Source organism: Melospiza melodia, chromosome 18, assembly GCF_035770615.1.
Source record: "Melospiza melodia melodia isolate bMelMel2 chromosome 18, bMelMel2.pri, whole genome shotgun sequence".
Lineage (NCBI taxonomy): Eukaryota > Metazoa > Chordata > Aves > Passeriformes > Passerellidae > Melospiza > Melospiza melodia.
The window spans coordinates 15,790,786-15,812,934 of record NC_086211.1 but is presented as its reverse complement, the minus strand read 5'-3'; the positions used below and the strand labels follow the sequence as shown (position 1 = coordinate 15,812,934).

At 54.9% G+C, this 22,149-nt stretch overlaps 1 protein-coding gene across 3 annotated transcripts in view; it reads right to left on the bottom strand.

Moving 5' to 3' along the window:
- The window catches only part of LOC134426367 (ankyrin repeat and fibronectin type-III domain-containing protein 1-like), a 253,598-nt gene that overhangs the window by 55,991 nt on the left and 175,458 nt on the right, over positions 1 to 22,149 (bottom strand). For all 3 annotated transcript variants that reach the window (XM_063171332.1, XM_063171333.1, XM_063171334.1), the window contains one exon: positions 21,736 to 21,776. In XM_063171332.1, the coding sequence (XP_063027402.1) occupies positions 21,736 to 21,776 (41 nt within the window). The remainder of the gene's footprint in view (positions 1 to 21,735; positions 21,777 to 22,149) is intronic.

The following is a 22,149-nucleotide window of genomic DNA, read 5'->3' as shown; positions in this document are numbered from 1 at the left end:
ATGTGCTGAGGGGCAGCCGGGATGTGCTGAGGGCCAGGGGGATGCAGTGAGGGCCAGGGGGATGTGCTGAGGGTCAGGGGGATGTGCTGAGGGCCAGGGGGATGCGGTGAGGGCCAGGGGGATGTGCTGAGGGTCAGGGGGATGCGGTGAGGGCCAGCGGGGATGTGCTGAGGCCAGGGGGATGCGGTGAGGGGCAGCCGGGATGTGCTGAGGGCCAGGGGGATGTGCTGAGGGCCAGGGGGATGTGCTGAGGGTCAGGGGGATGCGGTGAGGGTCAGGGGGATGCGGTGAGGGCCAGCGGGGATGTGCTGAGGCCAGGGGGATGCGGTGAGGGCCAGGGGGATGTGCTGAGGGTCAGGGGGATGTGCTGAGGGCCAGGGGGATGTGCTGAGGGCCAGCGGGGATGTCCTGAGGCCAGGGGGATGTGCTGAGGGCCAGTGGGAATGTGCTGAGGGCCAGCGGGAATGTGCTGAGGGCCAGGGGGATGCGGTGAGGGCCAGCCGGGATGTGCTGAGGGCCAGCAGGGATGTGCTGAGGGCCAGGGGGATGTGCTGAGGGCCAGGGGGATGCGGTGAGGGCCAGCAGGGATGTGCTGAGGGCCAGGGGGATGTGCTGAGGGGCAGCCGGGATGTGCTGAGGGCCAGGGGGATGCGGTGAGGGCCAGGGGGATGTGCTGAGGGTCAGGGGGATGCGGTGAGGGCCAGGGGGATGTGCTGAGGGTCAGGGGGATGCGGTGAGGGCCAGCGGGGATGTGCTGAGGCCAGGGGGATGCGGTGAGGGCCAGGGGGATGTGCTGAGGGCCAGGGGGATGCGGTGAGGGCCAGCGGGGATGTGCTGAGGGCCAGGGGGAATGTGCTGAGGGCCAGGGGGATGCGGTGAGGGCCAGCAGGGATGTGCTGAGGGCCAGGGGGAAGTGCTGAGGCCAGGGGGATATGCTGAGGGCCAACGGGGATGTGCTGAGGGCCAGCTGGGATGTGCTGAGGGCCAGCCGGGATGTGCTGAGGGCCAGGGGGATGCAGTGAGGGCCAGGGGGATGTGCTGAGGGTCAGGGGGATGTGCTGAGGGCCAGGGGGATGCGGTGAGGGCCAGGGGGATGTGCTGAGGGGCAGGGGGATGCGGTGAGGGCCAGCGGGGATGTGCTGAGGCCAGGGGGATGCGGTGAGGGGCAGCCGGGATGTGCTGAGGGCCAGGGGGATGTGCTGAGGGCCAGGGGGATGTGCTGAGGGTCAGGGGGATGCGGTGAGGGTCAGGGGGATGCGGTGAGGGCCAGCGGGGATGTGCTGAGGCCAGGGGGATGCGGTGAGGGCCAGGGGGATGTGCTGATGGCCAGGGGGATGTGCTGAGGGTCAGGGGGATGTGCTGATGGCCAGGGGGATGTGCTGAGGGTCAGGGGGATGTGCTGAGGGCCAGCGGGGATGTGCTGAGGCCAGGGGGATGTGCTGAGGGCCAGTGGGAATGTGCTGAGGGCCAGGGGGATGTGCTGAGGGGCAGTGGGAATGTGCTGAGGGCCAGCGGGAATGTGCTGAGGGCCAGGGGGATGTGCTGAGGGGCAGCCGGGATGTGCTGAGGGCCAGGGGGGATGTGCTGAGGGCCAGGGGGGATGTGCTGAGGGCCAGCCGGGATGTGCTGAGGGGCAGCCGGGATGTGCTGAGGCCAGGGGGATGTGCTGAGGGGCAGCCGGGATGTGCTGAGGGTCAGCCGGGATGTGCTGAGGGCCAGGGGGATGTGCTGAGGGCCAGCTGGGATGTGCTGAGGGCCAGGGGGATGCGGTGAGGGCCAGGGGGATGCGGTGAGGGGCAGCCGGGATGTGCTGAGGGCCAGCCGGCCCAGCCTCCATGGATCAGCCCCGGCTGTCCCGGACCGCAGCAGCGGCACCGGCGGGGACAGGAGTCGGCTGTGCCGGGAACACCATGCATGCTCGTGTGCCCAAGGGTGCCTGCAGGGGCTGCAGGGAGGAGAAGCATGGGACAAGGGTGACAGAGAACAAGCCCAGACCCCGGAGGCACCGGGCAGCTGCTCATAAATGAACCCCTCAGCATCCCACTGGCCTCAGTGCTCAGGGACGGTACAAAGCAGGGCCAGGACATGTCTTTTTGGGTGATGGAGCACAGCACTGCAAGAGGCTGCCAAGAGGGGCGGGGGAGTCCCCTTCCCCAAATATGATAAAAAAAACACCTGGGCACAATCCTGTGTAACCTGCTGTAGGTGACACTGTGCTTTAGCAGGGCTTGGACAAGGTGATCTCCACAGATGCCTTCCAACTCCAACCACTCCTCAGTCCCACAGCACACACAGCCTGACCCATGGCTCTGCTGCCTCTGCACAGCTGCATAGATGGAGGTTCTGGTGACCCCCAAGGGCACCCAATACCTCTCTGTTTCACTCACAAAGTTCCTCAAACTGGTAAAGACCTATCAAAGAAGTTAAGACCTATTAAATCCCAGTCTATGGAGGATCCTGGGCAACCAAAGGGAAAAAGGAGAATGGCAAAATACCACACGTCTGATTATGTGATGTAACGCTGGTGCTCACCAACACCAAACAGGAAAAACTCACTCAAGTACTTTAATGGTCAGAAGAAGGCAACCATAAAATGCCACTGTGTTACCCTCTGCGGTTCTTCTTAGCCCTGTTCTGCCCTCTGCGGTTCTTCTCCTGCAGAGAGTAAGTGATTATTAGGGACAGCTGGGCCCACACCACAGAGCCCACTCCACTGCCAGCACCTCCTGGTCCCAGGATGGGCTGCAGGAAGATGAAGAGCTGCGGGGGCACCTGTGGAACTTGTGCCCTGTCACCTGGGTGGATCTGGCTGGGGGTGCAGACCCTGCAGGCCGCAGTTCCAACCACATCTGTCCATGCCAAACCAAAATGTCCCTCTCTGGTTTTTCCTCAGGATTTGTAAGCATGTCAGAATTAAACCCCAGTCTCCTGGGCTCATTGCACTGCTGCAGGAACCTGCCACTTTTTCTTTTCTCTGTGTCCCAGTTCTTCCCAGTTCAGTGAAAATCCCTCCCCACCTTGCCCAAGGCACTTCAAGACTCATGGGGACGCAGGAGGCTGCTTAGCAGCCCTTGAAATAATGGGGACCAGGAGAATGGGAAACACATCCCCACAGGCAAACCATGGCTTCTTCAAACCTCTTCCCAATCCAAAACCTCCCTTGAAAAGACACGACAGGGACTTACAAAGGTCCCTCTTGCAAGAAGGGGAAAAATGCAGGAGAGAAAAGCCCTTGGCGTGCCTCCCGCGCAGCCGGCTCCGGCCCCCGCGGCTGCCATGGAGGTTTGAGGGACTTGAAGGGATTTGCGACGCAATAAAAACATTCCTGCTTGCAAAGCATGAAACCCCAAAAGTTTATGGGAAACCACTGTCTTCGGGATGTCTGCATATCTTCAGGCATCCTGGGAGCTGTAGTTCAAAGAAACCAAGAAAAAGCAAGCAGCCGATAATGATGGTTTCTGGATGGAGGTTGTGTGACTATTGGCTCCCGCACGAAAGCCTGAATTTCTGGGATGCTGAGCCCATTTCTGCAGCCAAGTGAGAGGAGAGCTCCTTGGCAGCTGAGGCACGAGGGACTCCACCCCACAGCGAGGGAGAGTGAGAGGCACCCAGAGAAGGGAACCCAAAACCCAGGTGTTGATGACTGGGAAGAGGAATGCACTGCAGCAGAGGCCAAGACGGACAGGCCAAAGCCATTTCCAGGGCTGAGAGCCTGGCTGGAGCACGGCCTCGCCTGTGAACTAAAACCTCTGTGCCTCAGTTTCTCCATAAACTCTTATTATCCCCCTATTTCCAAAGGCTGCAAGATCTTTGCTGTTTGAACACCTCTGGAGAGCTAAACTCCTCAGAAGGCAGCTGTTCACACTGCACCAACAGCATTAAATCACCTCCAGGCCCATTTCCTCTGAGCCCATGAAGGACAGCTGTGCCAGCCAGGCTGCTGAAAGGCACTTTATTCCCACACAGACACCCTGCATGCAGGAGTCACCTCCCAGCAGGAGAGCCAGCAGCATGTGAGTGACACCCTCAGGATCAAGCACTGCCCATCAGCACAATTGTCACACCTGAAATGCCCCGGGGTGCAAGGGCAGTGGTGGGGGACAGAGATGTGAGAGGCTGTGCCTCATCCTGGACTGAGCATGGAGTGATGCGGGAGATACTTTCATTTCCAGCTGAGGAATCCTGCAGCAAAGACCACCCACAGCCTGGGTGAAGCCAGCGCTGGAGACATGAGCCAGGCAAGTGACCTTCCCACAACCTGCTTTGCATCGTGGCTTTGGCCTTCACTGCCCCGTGGCTGCGCAAGACCCCATGTGACAAGAGAAAACATCTCCCCACCAAGGCACCACCACAGGAACCACGGGGACAAACCCACAGCATCAGCCCTGGCACCAGCTGCCACAGCCAGCCCCAGCCTGGTGTGCTCTGCTGGCTGCTGTCAGCCTGAAGGCCTCAGAAGGGCTTTCTGACACTTGGAAAGCAAAGATAAACCACAGCAGAGTTTGTCCTTGGGGAAGACCTGTAGTCCTGAAGAACAAAGAAGAGGTGGAGCATTCACACAGGCAATACCAGCATGGATGCTATTCCATGGATGTTCTCCAGCTGCAGCATCATCCTGCTCCAGAGCAGAGTATCTTGCACATTGGTGCCAAAACCACACATTGGTGCTCACCAAACACTGCCCATGGGGTGGGAACACCACACAAGGCAGGTCCCCAGGACACAGCACTCTTCTCACCTCACTGCCACTCCATCCAGGCTGTCACAGAGCTGGGCTTTCAACTCCTCAGCACCACTCTGGTGTGGCGAGGCAGCAGGTCCACACCACACTGCAGCCCAGAGCTGAGCTTCTGGAGGTTCTGCAGACAGACACCTTGGCTTTGCAGCGCTGAGCCCTCTGCTCTGGAGAAGAGTGACTAGAATGTTTCTGGGCCAGCTGTGCCTTCCAGGCAGTGGAAAGGGCACCCTGAAATGGTCAAGGCCAGGGCACATAAGCTGGAGACCTACCAAGATTTAGGACATCATGCTGGTGCCTCTTGCTTCCTTCTCCTTGACTGTCAGACTCACACAGCAATTCTGATTTCTCCCGAAACTAAGTCCAGACTGACTGAAACCACACAGTTGACACAGTCAGCTCCCTGCTCTGAGGCTCCCAAACCCCAGGAGATATCCAGAGGCCATGGGGTGAATGCCAGCACCTGCTCCACCTCTCCCAAGGCACTGTGGCCTTGCAATGGTTGTCCCTGCTCACTTCAAACCTCAGTTTGGAGCCCTTGTTCTGTACCTCAGAGCTGATAAAACCCAGCTGAGGAAGATTGTGGGAACTCAGCACATCACTCCAGATGTCCAGAGTTGCCGAGATAACCCTTGGGGGGGGGCTCGGAAATCCTGGAATGTGGCCAGAACAAACATCACTGGTGTTGGATTTTGACCCTGCACGGGATGTGCCACCTGTATGAGGACAAGAGGATCACTTGGGGATGAGTGGTGAAGGAATTAGTTATTCACAGGGTGAAAATACAGGTTTTGGGATTTTGGTACAGGGGGTTTTTAGGAGACAAGATGGAGGAATTAGGGCGTGTCTTGTCCTTCTTCTCTCTTCTTCTTGTCACCCATCTTTGATGGTGATGCTGGCACTTTGGGATTGGTTCACATTAAATCTGCACTTGTTAATAAGGGTAAAAGGTATTGGAAGGTAAAGGTAAATATCTTATACGTAGTTTTTAGGATAAAAATAGACGACTGCCCAGTGGGAGGTCAGTGTGCCCATGGCTGTCTTGCTAGGCAGACCTCTGTCAGGCTGGGAGGTGACTTTGTAGATAAGAAATAATAAACAATACTGAAGACCGAAAATCTGAAGAGTGCACTCGTCCTTTGGAGCGCGGGCTGTCCCAAGGCCATCCTACGCCCGACCGGGCAGACACAAAAGGCCAAGAATGGAGAGAAGATGGTGGAGCCTTCAGCAGCAGAGCAGATGCTCAGAAACCAGGACTACCTCCCAGACAAGCCCAGCCAATGCATGGCATGTGCCTCTTGCACTGCAGGTCTTCTCCTGCACTGCCCGACCCTGACAGAGCCTTTTCATGGCACCACAAGCCTCAGGAATGGACATCTTGAAAGCAGAACCTCAGGGAGAGAAGAGAGGAGCAGGAAGCTCCTGGTGTTATGGGCCATTGCAGAAAGGAAAAGCAACCATCTGGGTTCAGAGCACCTCTCAGCAGCTGGAGGAACACACAGGCACTGCTGTGGTTTGAGGCAGGTTGGCTCAATGCCCCCCAACAGGTACCCTGGGCCTTCTGCAGCCATTTCCCTTTGAATTAACGCCGCTCCTCAGATGTGACTGACAATGCTGACGTCTGGCTATTGTACCAGGAGTCGTTCCCAAAGCTCCTGTACCTTTTTCCAAAAGAGCCAAAGCAGCAAAGGGTTATTAACCAGGGAGACAGCGAGCACAGGGAAGGAACGTGCTGTTCTTTGACAGGAACTGTGCTAATGAACGTTATAAAATTAAAGATCAGGAAAACCTCAATGACAACTTCAGCCCTAGAAACGCTGCCATTCAACCCCAAGGAGAACAGCCAAGAATGAAGAAAGTTCACTGTAGATTCTGGGTCTACATTCAAGAACTTTCTCCTCCAGCACCAGGTTATTACATTAAAGCAGAGTCTGGCTTTAGGCTCATCACAGAGGCCCTGTGCTAATTCTGGGTATGAAATCAGCCAGCCACCACCCTATCCTGATGGAAAGCAGTTAGGTGACAGCTGAACCAGGACTTTGCAAACCACCAAGAGCACCATGCAGACATAGATCTCTGTCCTTTCTTTCAGCACATTCCTTGGGGACGAGTGGCCCTGGTGTCCTTTCTCCTCACATCTCCTTGGAGCTGGTTAATCCACAGAGAAGAGGAGCTGCCACAACATGATGTTTGTGGCCTTGCAAGTGGCTTTCAGGTTTGCTTGAATGGTTTGCTTGGAAACTTGAGTGATTTTCAGGCTTCATCTCCTTGGCCACTGCAGGGACTGCTTTAACGGGAGCAAGTCCAATGAAATCCTTCAGCATGTGCTCATCTCCCAGGTATGAGCAGCCTGTGGAGATCAGTGCTCCAGAAAAACACTTCCCTGGATGTGATGGAGATGCCACCACCAAAGCTACCTGAGTAAGACCTCCCAGGGCTGCCTCTCCCCAGGAAAAACAGCAAACCTATTTTGAGTACCAACCTATACTTGAGGCATTTAAAAACAAGCACAACTCACTCCGCTCTACAAAATAACAAAAATCCTGGAAAAAACAGAGCACAAACTGTGCCTTCACACAGGCCCCACCAAGCGTCAGCCCAGGCTGAGCAGAAGCAGCTGAGTCCAACGAGAGTCCCATTTTCGAGGGAACATTAATGCAGCCCTGGAGCCGGTGATGACAGGTGAGCTCTGGGCTCCTGGCTGTGCTGGGCTCAGTGGGAGATGGGGCTGGAGTCCCCTGGGATGGGAGCTCTAAATCAGGAATGCAAACATTGCCCCCCTGCTCTGCAGAAGGCTGCACTCAAAGTGAGCCCTTGTCTGGGACAGCCAGCGAGGCGATAACAACAGCTCTGCCAGAGTCCAAAATACACCCGCAACTTGTTTGGAATTATTTTGTGCTTTAAAATATGCTGAAAAATTTCCATCCAGCCTGGCTGTGGAGCTGCAGGAGGAGCCTGGGGTTTGTTTCCACATGCAGTGATGCTGATCTGAATTTCTCCCCATGGGTAGTGCAAAGAGAGAACTCTCAGGGAAGGCAGTGCTGAGAGGAGAAGGGGACAAGGAGCCACCCAGGGTGCCCTGGCCGTGATTCTGGGTGGGGACAGCACAGTACCCACAGCAGGGGCTGTAGGGGGGAGCGAAGCACCCATGGACACATCAAGCTGAGCTCAAGCACAGAGGGAGATCTGCTCCCTGAGAGGGCAGCACAGCCCCCGCCGGCGCTGGAGCCTCTCGCTTGTGGCTCAAGTCAAGGCAGATCCATTACAAACAAACCTGTGGGAGGGAGAGGCAAAGAAAGAATCCCTCGAGGAATCTGCAAGGCACTGGAGGAGCTAAAAATAACCACCACCAACAAATCAATCTAGAAACAGAAAGCTAAAATCCCTAATAATAGAGGGTTGCCAGGTGGAGGAGGGAGGTGCCTGGCATCCTGTGCTCTGGCTCTGCCCACCAAGGATCCTGCAGAGAGTGGGGGCACAGGAATGTGGGACTGAGGGGGCATCGCTGCCTCTGCCTCCAGCACACACCAGCCCCCATACACAGAAGCATGGCATTGTTTCCCTGCTGTTTCCTACCTTTGGGGTTTCAGATTGTCTCTCAGGATGGGCCAGCTAACTCCAAGGAACCAAGGTGCTTCAGCCAAACTGCCCAATCCCTCCTCCACTCCATTCCAAGCTCCAGAAATGGAGCCAAATCTTGTGTTCTTTGCAGTTCTGGTCACCATCTTTCCCACATCCCTCTGGTGAGATCAGTCTGATCTTAGGATTCATCTCTGTATCTATCCGTGCTCGGGTCTGACATTTCCCCCCAACCCCAGACTCCTCCAAGGATGCATATCCCAATCCAGGCCTTCTGCCCCTGAACATGTGCTGTCACAGACAGAAACCTCAGAGTGCAGGTCACCACCATCCCACAACGGGAAAGTAACAAAAACACTCTTGGAAAGTGGACAAAGGGCTCTGGATGGCAACTCAATTGCAATGTGAAATTCAAATGTGAATTTTAGGACTTCACAGGACCAGAAAAAAGGTCCTGGATGTGCTAAGTCAGCAGGGTGGAGGAGCCCTGGGTTTGTTCACCAGGCACACAAGAGAATTCCCAGCTTGCTGGAAGGTCCCAGCACGGGAGCAGAGAGCTGCTCCTGCCCTCCACATCCCCAAGGCCAGGAGGGAAGGATGCATCCCGGGGGGACTGGGAGAGCCCCCCACGCTCGTGCCATCCCCAGTCCCAGGCTGCCATCTGCACACCACGGCATGCCCAGAGCCGAGCAGAGCTGTGCCACGGGGGCTGCACCCATCCTTGTGCCCACCTCAGCCCTGGCACAGCCCCCTGGATCAGAAGGGCAGAACTGGAGGGACACGAGGCAAGGACAGGCCAGCCGGGAGCAGGGACAGGAGGAAATTCGATGTGCTGCCCATGCCTCCCCCAGCAGGGCTCAGCTCGGGTAACGAGCGCCGCAGGAAAGGGGACGCTGCTCTCCTGACACCATACACGCTGCTAATCCCACGGCTTTATCTGTCACTTTATCTGTCACTTTATCTGTCACTTTATCTGTCACTTTATCTGTCACTTCCGCGCCGGCTGCGGGACCCAGCCCCATCCTGCCCGGCTCCCTGCCTGCCTCCCCATCCCCGCTCCTCGCTCCCTCCTTTGCCTTAGAAACTCCAGCAGGGGAAAAGGGGGTTGACAGGGTGTTTGTTAAAGCCGACGAGCTGGGAATGAGTGGGAGACTCCCCAGGCAGTGCTCCCAGCTCTCCTGCCACAGAGTCCTTCTCTGGGCTGGGAGGGAACGGGACAGGCGCGGGGCTGGGGACTCACCCGAGGGGTCGATGCTGACACAGTGCACCCCTGCGAGGGTGTAATAGGTTTAGCACTGGGCAAGGAACTGTGGAAGCACAGGAGCAAAATTCCCAGTGGCCACCAGCCCCCCCTGGGTGCTCCCCTGCCCTGCTGCTCCCTGCAGGGACCCCCACATCCCCCACATCCCCCACATCCCCCACATCCCTCACATCCCCAGCCTCCAGGGACCAGCAGCTGGCCCTGACATCCCCATCCACACCTCCTCTCTGGCTGTGAAGCAAGGGCCCTGGACATGCCTGGAGGGATCTGCCCAGGGACACAGACCCCAGCCCGGGGTCCCCATGGCAGTGCCGCCCAGGCCAGGGCCAGCTCCTGCCCGGGAGCCCCAGAGCAGATAACCTGCTCTGTGCAAGTGTGGGGCATGCAGCTCGGCAATAGCCCAGCTCTCCAGCTCAGGAATGTCCAAATAAATACAGAAATACATAAAAAGGCCATAAATAAGGTTGCCTGAGATGACTGTTTGTCTCCCCCTGGCCAGGACCCCTGCTCCCCCGCTGCTGTTTGCCTTGGCAGATGACAGCTGGGTAATTTGTTTCCATTGCAATGAAGTCCCAATTAACTGGAATAAACTTTTTACACTAAGTGTGTTTGTTTAACAAACTGGCTCTTTCAGAGCCTCACCGAGACCTGATTGATGCATTTGAGGGGAGTGGAAACACGCGGGGTGCTTGGACATTAAAGCTGCAGTGTCTGAGCAGGCTGGGGCTGAAAGGGCTCTCTCTGTGTCTGGGAAATCAAAACTGACACCTCTGATGTCTGGACTGGGACAGGGATTTCAGCGTGGCCTTTGTGTACAAATATTGGCAGTTTCTCATTTGCTGGGGCTGACAGCCCCTCCCGTGTCATTGCTGGGCATTGCTCCACTCTGCTGGGACAAGGTGGGATCCAGCACTGCTGGGATGCACGTGGTCCCTCCTGGGGACAGCACTGGGGGCTCCAGCCAGCCATCAAAACCCCAAAGAAAGGTGAGATTGACTCCACAGAGCACTCTCAATGAAGCAGAGCCAATGTGTGCAGAAGCAGCCACGCTCCTCCTCCCAGCCCTCTGAGATCAGCCCCATGGCTCATGGAGCCATTGATTCACAGCAGCAAGGCCAAGACGGTGAGAGACCAGTCTGAGATGGCTGGAAACTTGTTGGGAGTCTGAATCTGCTTTCTGCTTCACACCAGAGTTTTCATCAACACCCTCCAGCCCAGGGGAGGTGAGAGAACAGAGAAACGTGATAAAAGCCCAGAAGCAGAGCCCTCAGAACCATTCAGGGATGGAAATGGCAAAGCCAAGTGGACAAACTGCACAACAGGGGTCTGGCACAACTGGGGGCCAAGGCAGGCAGTGAAGATGCTGCCTGGACACATCTGGAGGCTGCTGTGCCTCCTTTGGGAGCACTGCTGCTGGGAGCACCCTCAGGACAGCAAACCCAGCCCCACATCTGCCAGGAGGTGGGCTGGGATGGAGAGGGACAAAAGAGGAACACCGTGGGGAAGAGATGACCCAGCCAGCCCTGGCAGTGGTGCCAAAGGCAGGCACCAAGCACTGCTGCTGGCTCTCTGGGATGTCCCAGGAGAGGCAAAGCCATGGCACAGCTCCACGGCAGAGCCCACGCCAGGAGCAGCCCCACGCTGGAGCTGTGTTCCAGCTGCCTGCTGAGACACTGCATGAATAATAAGCACTTGTGGAAAACAAAGCACTTCTGACATCCGAGGGGACAATGAGAGCAGCTGAGCTTTCTCTCCCTGGGTGCTTTTTCCTTCCTACCTCAAACTGCAAAGGAAAACCTCCAACAGACTCTGCTTGAGAACTGTCAGCTCCAGAGGTGTTCTGGAAGCATTCGCTGGGAAGGTTTTTGTATTTCAAATCTAAAAATGAGAATTTGCAGGTCCCAGAGCTCCTTTCTTCTGCAAGCAACACACACATTTCCATTTGCTGTGGGGCAAGGTGGTCTGGGGGTTGAGCTGATCTCCCACAATCCATCAGGAAAATGCTCCAAAGTTTGCCTGAAATCAGCCTGCCAGGGCTGTCCACAGCTTGATTCAGTCAAGTCTTTAATTTAGGTGTAAATACAATTATTCATTGCTCCATGCCCTGGCACAGGGTGCCCAGAGCAGCTGTGGCTGCCCCTGGATCCCTGGCAGTGCCCAAGGCCAGGCTGGACAGGGCTGGGAGCAGCCTGGGACAGTGGAAGGTGTCCCTGCCATGCCAGGGCTGGAACAAGATGAGCTTTAAGGTCCCTTCCAACCCAAACCATCCTGGGATTCCATGATTCTTCAGTGACTCTTATCAGCTCATCCTACATTCAGGATGTGCTGAAGCCACCAGAGGCAGCACTGATGGCAGAGCTCTGCACTCTGCCCAAGCTCCCTGTGCAGTCCATGGGGAGGTAAGAATTCATCTCCCCATAAATTAGATGGAATGTTGGTCGTGATGCCATTTCACATGATGTCCCAAGCCTGAAGAGACAAATAAGCACCCTCACCCTTATCCCTTCCCACTGCACAGCCACCACACCACCCTGAATGCTGTGTCTGCCAATGCCAGAAAGCTGCAGGGAAGCTGAAATCCCTGGATCCCCCTCCATGCTCTGTCAGGATGCAGGACAGACAGAGCCTTCCCTCCTGTCACACCCTCAGTGACACTTTCCCTGAGCAGATCAGCACTGTTCCCATGCCCCTGCAGGCTGCCCAGCACAGCCCAGCCCTGCCTGATGATCCCTCCCAGGGGAAGAGCTCCAGGATCTGGCTGATTGCTCACACAGCCTGAGACTGCCCCTGTATCCCTGGGAGTGCTCCAAGAATGGGGTTTGGAGCAGCCTGGGACAGTGGAAGGTGTCCCTGACATGGCAAAGGGGTAGAACTAGATGATCCTTAAGGTCCCTTCCAGCACAAACCTTTTTGTGATACCCCAGTGCCACAGCCCAGCTGTCAGTGTGGCCCTGCATGGACGGAAAACACCACAATGGTATTTGAATAAAAACCCAGAATAATCTGAGGCTGCTCCAAGCAACTGTACCAGAGCCCTGCTCATGCTGCGCTGAGAGACAAAGCTCTGAGGTGATGTGAGGCAGCAAGGTGGAGAAGGGAGAATGAGGAAAGGGCAATTTTCCCTCACGAGCAGAAACTCAACACCCTGGAGCTGCTGAAGGTGATGGCAGAGCCTGCGTGGGAGGGTGCCAGGGAGTGCAGGGGAGGGCACTGCACACTTACACTGCACACCATTGTATGCTGTTCTTTGGAATTGCAGATCTTTTAGCAGTTGGTGCTTGAATAAACTCATATTTACCTTCTCACCAAGGACTGGGGCGAGGCACAGCACATCATACTGCAGGGGCTCGGCCTTAAAGACATGATCCCAATGGATAAGGAATAATGTGTTAGCACACTGGGAGACTCCCAGAGCCAGCAGTAAAATCATGGAATCATGGGGAGGGTTTGGGTTCCATCTATCTCCAACCTCCTGCCATGGAGTGCAGAATAGAGTGGTCAATACAAATGAAATATTACAATATATAGGAAAATTATTGGGGAAATTAAAGAAAGGGAAAATGTGTGGCTGGACATGGAAAATCTGCTATTGAGGGCCAAACAAAGGCTAGCAGTAGGTCTGGTTTTAAGGATCACTGGGGCTACTTTAAAGCAGAGTCTGTAGGACTGTTCAAATGATGCAGCAAAGGAAAACATCGTCCATATTTATTCCGTTTTTGGAAAAAAAATGTGAGTAAACTAATTCCTAGGAGAGATGAAGCTCTCCTGAATCATTAGCATCCATGTGTCTCCAATGTGGCCAAATGGCACCAAGCAGCCAGCACAGCCAACATATACCCAAAAGCTGGGGAGAGGTTTCTGGGCAGTGCTGCTTGTTTTGAGCCAAGTTCAGGTTACCACATCCAGATGGAAATGGCTCCTTCCCCCCAACATTCCCACCTGGCAGTAAGGGTGACCTAGTTACCAACCAACCAGCCAGCCTGATACAGGACCCAGAAGGCAGGGCTCATCTGGAATTAAATTAAGAAATAATTAAAGGATGTAAGTTCTAATTAAAGTCAGTCGGTGTGTCTTGGTGGAAGAGATCGTGTCCAATGAGCCTGATGTCACTCTGTAATGAACCCTGGCTGCACAGGCAGAGCTCTCAGTGCTCCCTGACACTCTCAGCTCAAAAGATGGGGCTGTGCTGCCCTAATCAAGCACTTTAAATAGATTTAGAGGGGCTGACAGGTCTCACACACGAGGTGTCAATGGGGAATCGTTAGCCAGGCTCCACAGGGAACACACCAGCCGATATTTCCATTGATGATCACATGGAAATACAAAATCCTCACTCAAAAAATTAGCGGGTGACAGGAAGATTGATGGAATGGTAAATATTGATGAGGAGAGAGGGAAATGTCTGGTAATGCTGAGCCCATTCAAACCCTGTACATGATAATGCAGCCCAGCCTGGGCTAAGACAGCTCAGAGAGGGATTTCAGGCTGTATTTCTGAACAGGGACTGGACCCCAGACAAGAGGGAGCCCCCAGAAAGGGTCAGGGGTCACCACGGGTGAGCAGCCCAGCACAAGGCTCTAATGCGATGCTGTGGTGAAAAAAGCTGATGCAGTTCTTAGGGGAGAGCAGGAGAGCTGCACATACTGCACTGCTGGGACTGCCACTGCCACTGCTGCAATTAAGGTGTCCGTGTTGAAAGGGGACATTAAAACAGCAGAGCCTGGAGGGATGAGTCACAAAATTGATCTGGTGGCTGGAGAAAACACCATGCTGTAAAAGATTTGAGCTATATTGAGTTTATTGATAAAAATCTGCCACCCATCAAAAACAGAGTGGTGCCAACTGCTGTTATCAGTGAGGGGTGGCAGGAGGCAGGGACTGGGAAACAGAGCCCAGCAAATTCTAGTGAGTGTTGGGTCAGGATTAGATACATCTCAGGGGTGCTCAGAGAATTAGGTAACTCTCAGAAGGCAACCAAAACCTCTGCAGGAGCTTGTGGGCAATTCATATCCCTGCAGCACATGGGAGGCCAAAGGAGTGATCCAATAGACCTAAATCCCACCCAAATGAATCCCAGCAGACAACTGGAGCTCCAGGGCTGGCTCCTGCCATACACAGGATGAAGGCTCAGGAGGGCTGTTCAGTGACTTTAAACTGACAGAAAGCAGGTTTGGAGTAAATGCTATGGAGGAATTGTTCCATGTGAGGGTGGGCACAGGGTGCCCAGAGCAGCTGTGGCTGCCCCTGGACCCCTGGCAGTGTCCAAGGCCAGGCTGGATGGGGCTTGGAGCAACCTGGGACAGTGGGAGGTGTCCCTGCCATGGCAGGGTGGAACTGGATGAGTTTTCAAGTTCCTTCCAACCCAAACCACTCTGGGACCCTATGAGACAGTCCTGGCCTTGGGGAGCTGGGGGGGCACTGAGCTCCTCAAAGCAGAAATTCTGAGCTGCAAGTCCAGGTACCTTTGAGGAGTCCCCATCAAGTCCTGTGCCAGAAGCAAAGCACGAGGGAAAGGATCCCTGTGTCCTGGAGAAAGCCCAGCAGGGCCTGCTGGCAGCAGCTCAGGGAACTCCTCTCCCACTTGTGCCTTCTGCACCCGGCCGTCCTTGGGACCGGCGGCTGCTGTGGGTGGCAGCAGCACCTCCCATGGCTGAAGCATCTCTGCCTTGACTCACTGCAGCAAACAGTTTGCTCTCTTGCTTAGGGGAGAAAGCAGGCTTGGTTATTTGTTAAAAATGCCCATCTTCCTACGCTCAGTTCCCTTCCCATGATTAATGCCAGGCGCTGCAGTCGTGGCAGGGCTCCTGTGCCAGCCTGAGTGCTGAGCTGGCAGCACCAGGGGGAAGGCAGCCCCAGCTCAGGGCAGGCAGTGCCATCCTCATGTCCCCACCAGCGGCCCAGGGAGCCCCAGTGCCCCCCTGTGCTCCCTCCTCCTGGAAAAAGCAGCAAGGACAGGGAGCCCATGGTGAGCAAGGAGCCTTGTGCTGCCCAGAGGCTCTGCAGGGGGACAAGGGCTGAGCCCCAGTCCCTGCTGGCATTTCATGGCACAGAATCCCCTCAGGGAAGTGCACAGGGCAGGGGAACACACACCCTTCAGCTGGGACAACAGCAAGCATGACAGAAAGACTGTGAGTCCTTTTGTGGCAGTGCTGGAGACAGGGAATCAGGCCCAGGCAGGTTTTTAATTGGAATGGAATTGAAATTACAGGGGGGACAAAATTCAACCCTGCTTTGGTGTGAAGAAAGGGGCTGGGGGATCAGGGAAAAAAGCCCTGCAAGTTTCTATGACAACTGCCACACTAAGAGCCTACACTGCAACCTCACTTAACACATTAAAAGCTGCAGAGAAACAATGAAAGCCTAAACTTTATTTTATACCAGGTGCAAGAGGGCCATTCCCAGGGGAGAGCAGGCACAGGGCTGGGCTTGGTCCAGTGCTCCCATGGCCTGTGCATCCAGTGCAGTCTGGAAGGAGTTCAGCCAGCCCCAGAAACCCCTCCTGCTGTCCCCTGGGCTCCAGGGACCACTAAAACCAAATCTTGTCCAAACCTTTCTTGGGCCAACATATTGAATTCTGGTTATCAAGGGTCCTGATGCCATCCAGGGTATCTGTATCCTGAAAAGCCATGGATCCAGAGTAGTTTGGGTTGGAAGGGACCTTAAAGCTCATCTTATTCCAAGCCCCTGCCATGGCAGGGACACCTCCCACTGTCCCAGGCTGCTCCAAGCCCTGCCCAGCCTGGCCTTGGGCACTGCCAGGGATCCAGGGGCAGCCACAGCTGCTCTGGGCACCCTGTGCCAGGGCCTGCCCACCCTCACAGGGAAGAATTTCTCCCCAATACCAAATTCAAATCTCTTCTCTTTTACTTTAAAACCATTCCTCTTTGTCCTATCACTCTCTGTCCTTGTAAATAAGACACTCTCCCTCTCTTTGATAAGCTCCTTTAAGTTCTGGAAGACTGAAATGAGGTGCCACTGAAGCCTTTCCTTCTCCAGGTGAACACCCTCAGCTCTCCCAGCCTGGCTCCAGAGCAGAGGGCCCAGCCCTGGAAGCATCTTTGTGGCCCATTCTGTGTGCAGAGCATCCCTCCATGATCCTGCAGGCCCAGAGGGCACAGGAGCCCAGGGCAGGCACTCTCTCCCAAGAACCAACAAAAGGGAAATGAGAAAGGGCAGTGTTCACCCTGACCTCAGCAGAGGCGGGTTTGGGACAGTTTCTTGCATCACTGAGTATCCCCATGAGTATCCTTTATGGAGAGGTGGTCTTGGCATTGCTTCTGCTACCCCACAGCTCCCTGGTGTCACTGGCACTATCTCCCCACTTCCCATCAGGGTCTCCTCCCTCTGCTCAGCACTTGGAACCTGAGCTCCCAGCTGAACAGCTCCCAGCCACCACAGAAGTCAAACACTTCTACATGTGTGTGATTGTCATCATTCCTACAGCAATAATGTCTGAGGGAGGCAGGCACTGAGATGAGAACCTGGCTTAGGAACACATCACGCTCATTATTATGGTCCTTAATGCTTCCAAAATGTAAATACTGATTCCTAGAGCCTTTAAACCACCAACATGTTACGAGATAATGATTCAGCAAGGAAACACTTTCATCTAAGTGCTGGCATGGCAAGATTGGAGTCTGGGAGATGAAATGTTGTGCTGTACGGGCCAGGTGACAAAGAATTAGCTGTGGAGACAGCTCTGTGTAATGACTTTGAGACAGCAAACAGGAGCTGCTGCTTTCTGGGAGGTGCTTTCAAAGGCTCCTCCCGTGTTTGCACTTCTGAGCCTGGAGGACAGAGGGTGGGGCAGCCTTTGATCCCAGCTGGAGCCAGAGCCACGAGGTGCTGCCCCAAAGGGCTGTGGGATCCTGCTGTGGGATCCTATGGGACCCTGCTGTGGGATCCTGCTGTGGGATCCTGCTGTGGGATGATCCTTGGGACCCTGCTGTGGGATGATCCTGTGGGATCCTGCTGTGAGATCCTGCTGTGGGATCCTGCTGTGGGATCCTGCTGTGGGATCCTGCTGAGGGATGATCCTGTGGGATCCTGCTATGGGATCCTGCAGTGGGATGATCCTGTGGCATTCTGTGGGATCCTGTGGGATCCTGCTGGTGCAGGGCACACTGAGCCAGCCGGTCTCTTCTGCAGGGCCACCACAGCAGGGGACAGGCGTTCAGGATCCATGGAGAGCATTTTGTCACTGCAGCTGCGTCTCTGACACCTCAGAGTGCCTGGCACACAGTCCCTGACAGCTCAGCATGGGGGGAAGGAGGGCAGCTCCCAGGGACACTTTGTTAAGCTCAGGTATTTCAGTCTGCATTTGCTAGAGGGTTCATGAGTGTCAGTACCACCAACATCTCTTTCTGCTTTAAAGAAAATGAGTTCCTGACACTGAAGAGCAAACACGTGCCAGGGGCAATTAGCAAACACACCAGACAACTTCAGTTCCTGTCAAGGGACTGCCACCCAGCCCTGCCAGGAGAGTTATTGCCTCCTGTCCCAGGAAAGCCTATTCCTGTCCCTGAGCATGGTGTCCTTGCCCCTGGGTCCTCAGCCAGTGGCTCCTCGCTGCCTTGACAGAGAAGTCAGGGCCCTGTGTTAGAAATCTGGAAGGAGTTCTGGAAGCCTGGATATTCTGACAGCATTACAGCTGTATCAGCACCTTCCAAAAGTGGGGTGGCAAAGGAGTGAGCAGCTCAGGGGCTGGGCTGATACCACCCCATCCCTACAAACCCTGGTCAGATCCCAGGCAGAGCAGAGTTGCAGCCAGGCCCTGCCATGGACCCAAACTGCATCAGATGAGAGCTGTTAGGTCAGGATAAACCATTCTGACATCTGAACACTGTTTTGGAAGCACAGGAAGGCACCTGTACCTGTTCATGTGGGATGGCTGGAGCAGTCAGTGCAGGTGAGGGTACTGTGCACACGCTGACTGACAGCTGGACTTGTGGCCATTCCCAAATTGCCAGGTTCCTCTCTCAGATATTCCAGCTACAGGAGCTCTTTATGTGCCACTGCTGGTCCTTCCTTGGCTGGTCTCTACCCCTTTCAGTTCTCAGCTGATGTAACTTTTCTTAAGATTAATGCTTCATCATTCTAGGCTCAGGCTGCATCCCTCCATTTCCCATGGCAGAGGGAACATCACCTCCCAGAGCAGAGACCAGGAGAGCCAGCTCCTGCCATGGGCCGGCTCTTCCAGGAACATCCACAGCACCACCACCAAACCTTTGCAAGCAGAGGGGCGTCCCCCAGAGCAGGCAGCAGCTCCATTCTGGGCACCTCTGACTACCTACAGCTGAGGTCCACCTGCACTGCAGCTCCCTGTGTGCTTTCACTGCATCCTGGGGAGATCTGAACCTCGTGGGTGGACTGGGAGGAGGGGAAGGGCCATCAGAGGCTGATGGGTGAGGATGGACACATCTCCATGCCCTTGATCAGCACTGGGATGCTCCAGGAGCTCAGGAACACCCTGCCTGAGACAGGAACTGGGAGGGGAGGACACATTTCCATTTCTGAAGGGAAGAGGTAACAAAGGAAGGAAAGGAGTCACTCCAGGAGACACAAGGCAATTCAGCAGATGGAATATCTGATGTCCATTGAGGAAAGAGGGCACCTGATTAGAGAGAGTGAACATGGCAGGAATGGAGCAGGAGTCACTCCCAGGACAAGCAGTGACAAACTCACTGCTGAGATTTCTGGCATGTGTGTCTCCTTTTTCTGCTTTCAGGACCAGCACTGCTGTGGGAGAGCCCCAAAGCTGACACATGAGCAGGAGGGCTCTGACCCTGCTCCCACAGGGCTTTGGGGGCAGGTGAGCCAATGCCTCAGAGCTGGCAAAGGAAAAGCAGAAGCACAGTCAAGTTTGCTGTGGCACATGGGAGCTGCAGGACAGCTGCACACTGCCAGGCTCCTCTCACTGCACAGATGTGTCCAGGAGCTCCCACAGCTGGGCTCAGCTCCTGCCAGGCTCTGGCTGCTGGCCCAGGGCTCAGGAGCTGTGATCTGGGCTCTGGAGCTGCTGCACAGGAGCTGAGCTGTCTCAAGTCCCCAGCAGGGCCACCCAAGCTCTGGCATTTTCCAGCAACCCTTCTCAGATGAGAGAGATGAGCTCCAGCCCTGGCAGAAACTGAAGGGCTCCAAAGAGCACCTGGTGCAGCCTTGCAGATGGGTTCAGCAGGCACAGTGTGGCATCAGCTGGGGGATCAAAAAGCCAGATGGGATGGGGGCAGTGGTACCAGGCCACAGCACAGCCACAAACTCACCCATCACAACCCCTGAGGAGTGTAAATGGGCATTAACCAAAGTCACAGTGTTATGACCAGGCATGTCACAGCTGCTGGGCCAAACCATGGAGGTCCCATGGCCTCGTGGCACAAAGAAACAAACTCCCACAAAACATCCTGGATCTACAACAGCACCAGCAACCCCACTCTGACCCAGCAGCTCCACACCTGCAGTGAGATGGGAAGGCCATGTTCTCCCATTCAAGGTAGAGAAAGATTCCTCATTTCTCAGAGGAGCTTAGTTATAATTGCAGCACCACAAATTGTTGCACCAACCACCAAAACCACAGAAAACTATAGGAAATCTGAACAGTAAGAGCTCTTTAAAGATTTCGTCCAAATCTCCTACTTCAAGCCTCTCCAAAGCTTCAGCTGGAACTGAGACATGGGAGACATGGGAGATGCTTCAATCTGGTCTAAACCTGCTTGCCAGACTCCTCACAAACACAGCTTACACTCAGAAGCACCAAAATCTTGGACAGCTGTTGGGAGAGGTCACACAAACACAACCATGAGCTCTTTGCCAAATGTGTGTTCATGTTGTTGTAGCATCCACAATGACTCCATAATCTCCTGTGATATTCCTCTGATCTCCCAGAAAGCCATGCAGGATTAAACAGATATTCTGTGTTTCCAGAAGTCTTTATCTGTCTGAGGTCTTGGACAGCTGATGAGCTGCACTGCCTTGGGGTGAGCAGGCAGAGAAGCTCCCTCCAATCAGATTCTCAGTACAGACCTAGAAACCAGCACTGAGTTTTAAAAACTCTTGGTGGCATAAAGAGGAATCAGCAGACAACTGAAGAGCATGCACAGAGCCCACAGCTGCTCTCCCAGGACAGACAGGGAGCAGGCAGCTCAGCACAACATTCCCTGTCACAGGCTGGCACCCCTGGACCTGCTCCCCCTGAGGCCAAGCCTGGCTCAGACCGAGGATGCTGCTTGCACTGCTGGGATGCTCAGGAAAGCAGCAAAGAGTGAGCAAGAGCAGGACAGTGAGCTTTGCAGGAGAAATCCTCAACCCAGCTCCTTCTGAATTGTCCAAAGCCCTGCTCCCCAGACAATCCTGCCCATCAGAGCACTGACCCACAGCTTCAATTCCACCTTTGTTTTTTGGTTTGGTTTTTTTTTTCAGAAGAAAGGTGATAACCTGCAGACTTCACTGCCCCAAGCAAAGCAGGAGCAACACAAGGTCCCACAGGTGATGTGCTCAGCAGCACAGCACATAATGCAGTGCCAGGGCAGAGCCCAGCCTCTCAGCAGGGCTTTTAACAGAGTTTGCCATTATCCAAATGATGATGGGAACAAACCTGTCCATCCAGCAAGCACAAGCCTGCAAGGTGCCATGCTCTGGTGAAGTTCTGTTACCTAATCCAGCCAACTGCCTGTGTTGGTGGAGTGGTTTGCAGTAACCTTCTCACGTCCATGGCTCTAAAGCGCCCTGGGGCTCCTGTCCCCCTGCAGCTCACAGAGCTGCACCAAGCACAGCGGGTGAGACAAAGGCACCAGCAGCTGGGTGATGCACTGGGAGATCTGTGACACACAGCAAAACCCTTCCATCCTCCAAGGCAGCTCAGCTGTGCAAACCAGGAGCAGAGGGAGCCCCAGGTGGGAAAGGTCACCAGTGCACCCCCCTCTCCTGGCTCTGTCCCCAGGCTCAGTCAAGCTGTCATGGCTCCTTCGGACCTGATGGAAGGATTTGCATATGCCCTGAAGCCAGCATGACTGACAGCCCTTCCACTGTTATCCTCACTTGTGTAATTGCAGCAGCTATTCTTGTACACTGAAATGTCTAATCTTAGCAAGCCATGGAGCTGCTGGGTAATGTGGACCAGCCGGGAATTTCCATGCAATTACTCACCACTGCTACTGGCACTTACTTTGGCTGGTAAAAGTCCTTCTTGTCTGCCGACCCCAGGCTCTGCAAGACACAAAAGACAGATGTATTTATTTTTTTACCCTTTGCCAAGTGAGTGTCACTGATGAGGATGTGTGGGGAAGCACTGAAAGGCACGTGTCTGTTGTTTTCCTGCCCAGTGGGTCTCAGTGTACTGGCTGGACAGGACAGCTTGGCCCTGCAGCCTTAGGCAGTACCCACAGCATCAAAGATGTAAAAATAGAGACTTAAACTAGAGGTGAGAGGATGCATTAGATCTGAACTCAATGTACTCTGGCACGTCTGTGTGTCCTGCAGAAAAGTGGCACCTGGTGTCAGAGGTCCGGGACTCAAGGCCTGTCAAGTCCCCCCAGCTGGAAAGAGGACAAAGTGCAGGGTTTGGTGGAGGGGCTGAGCC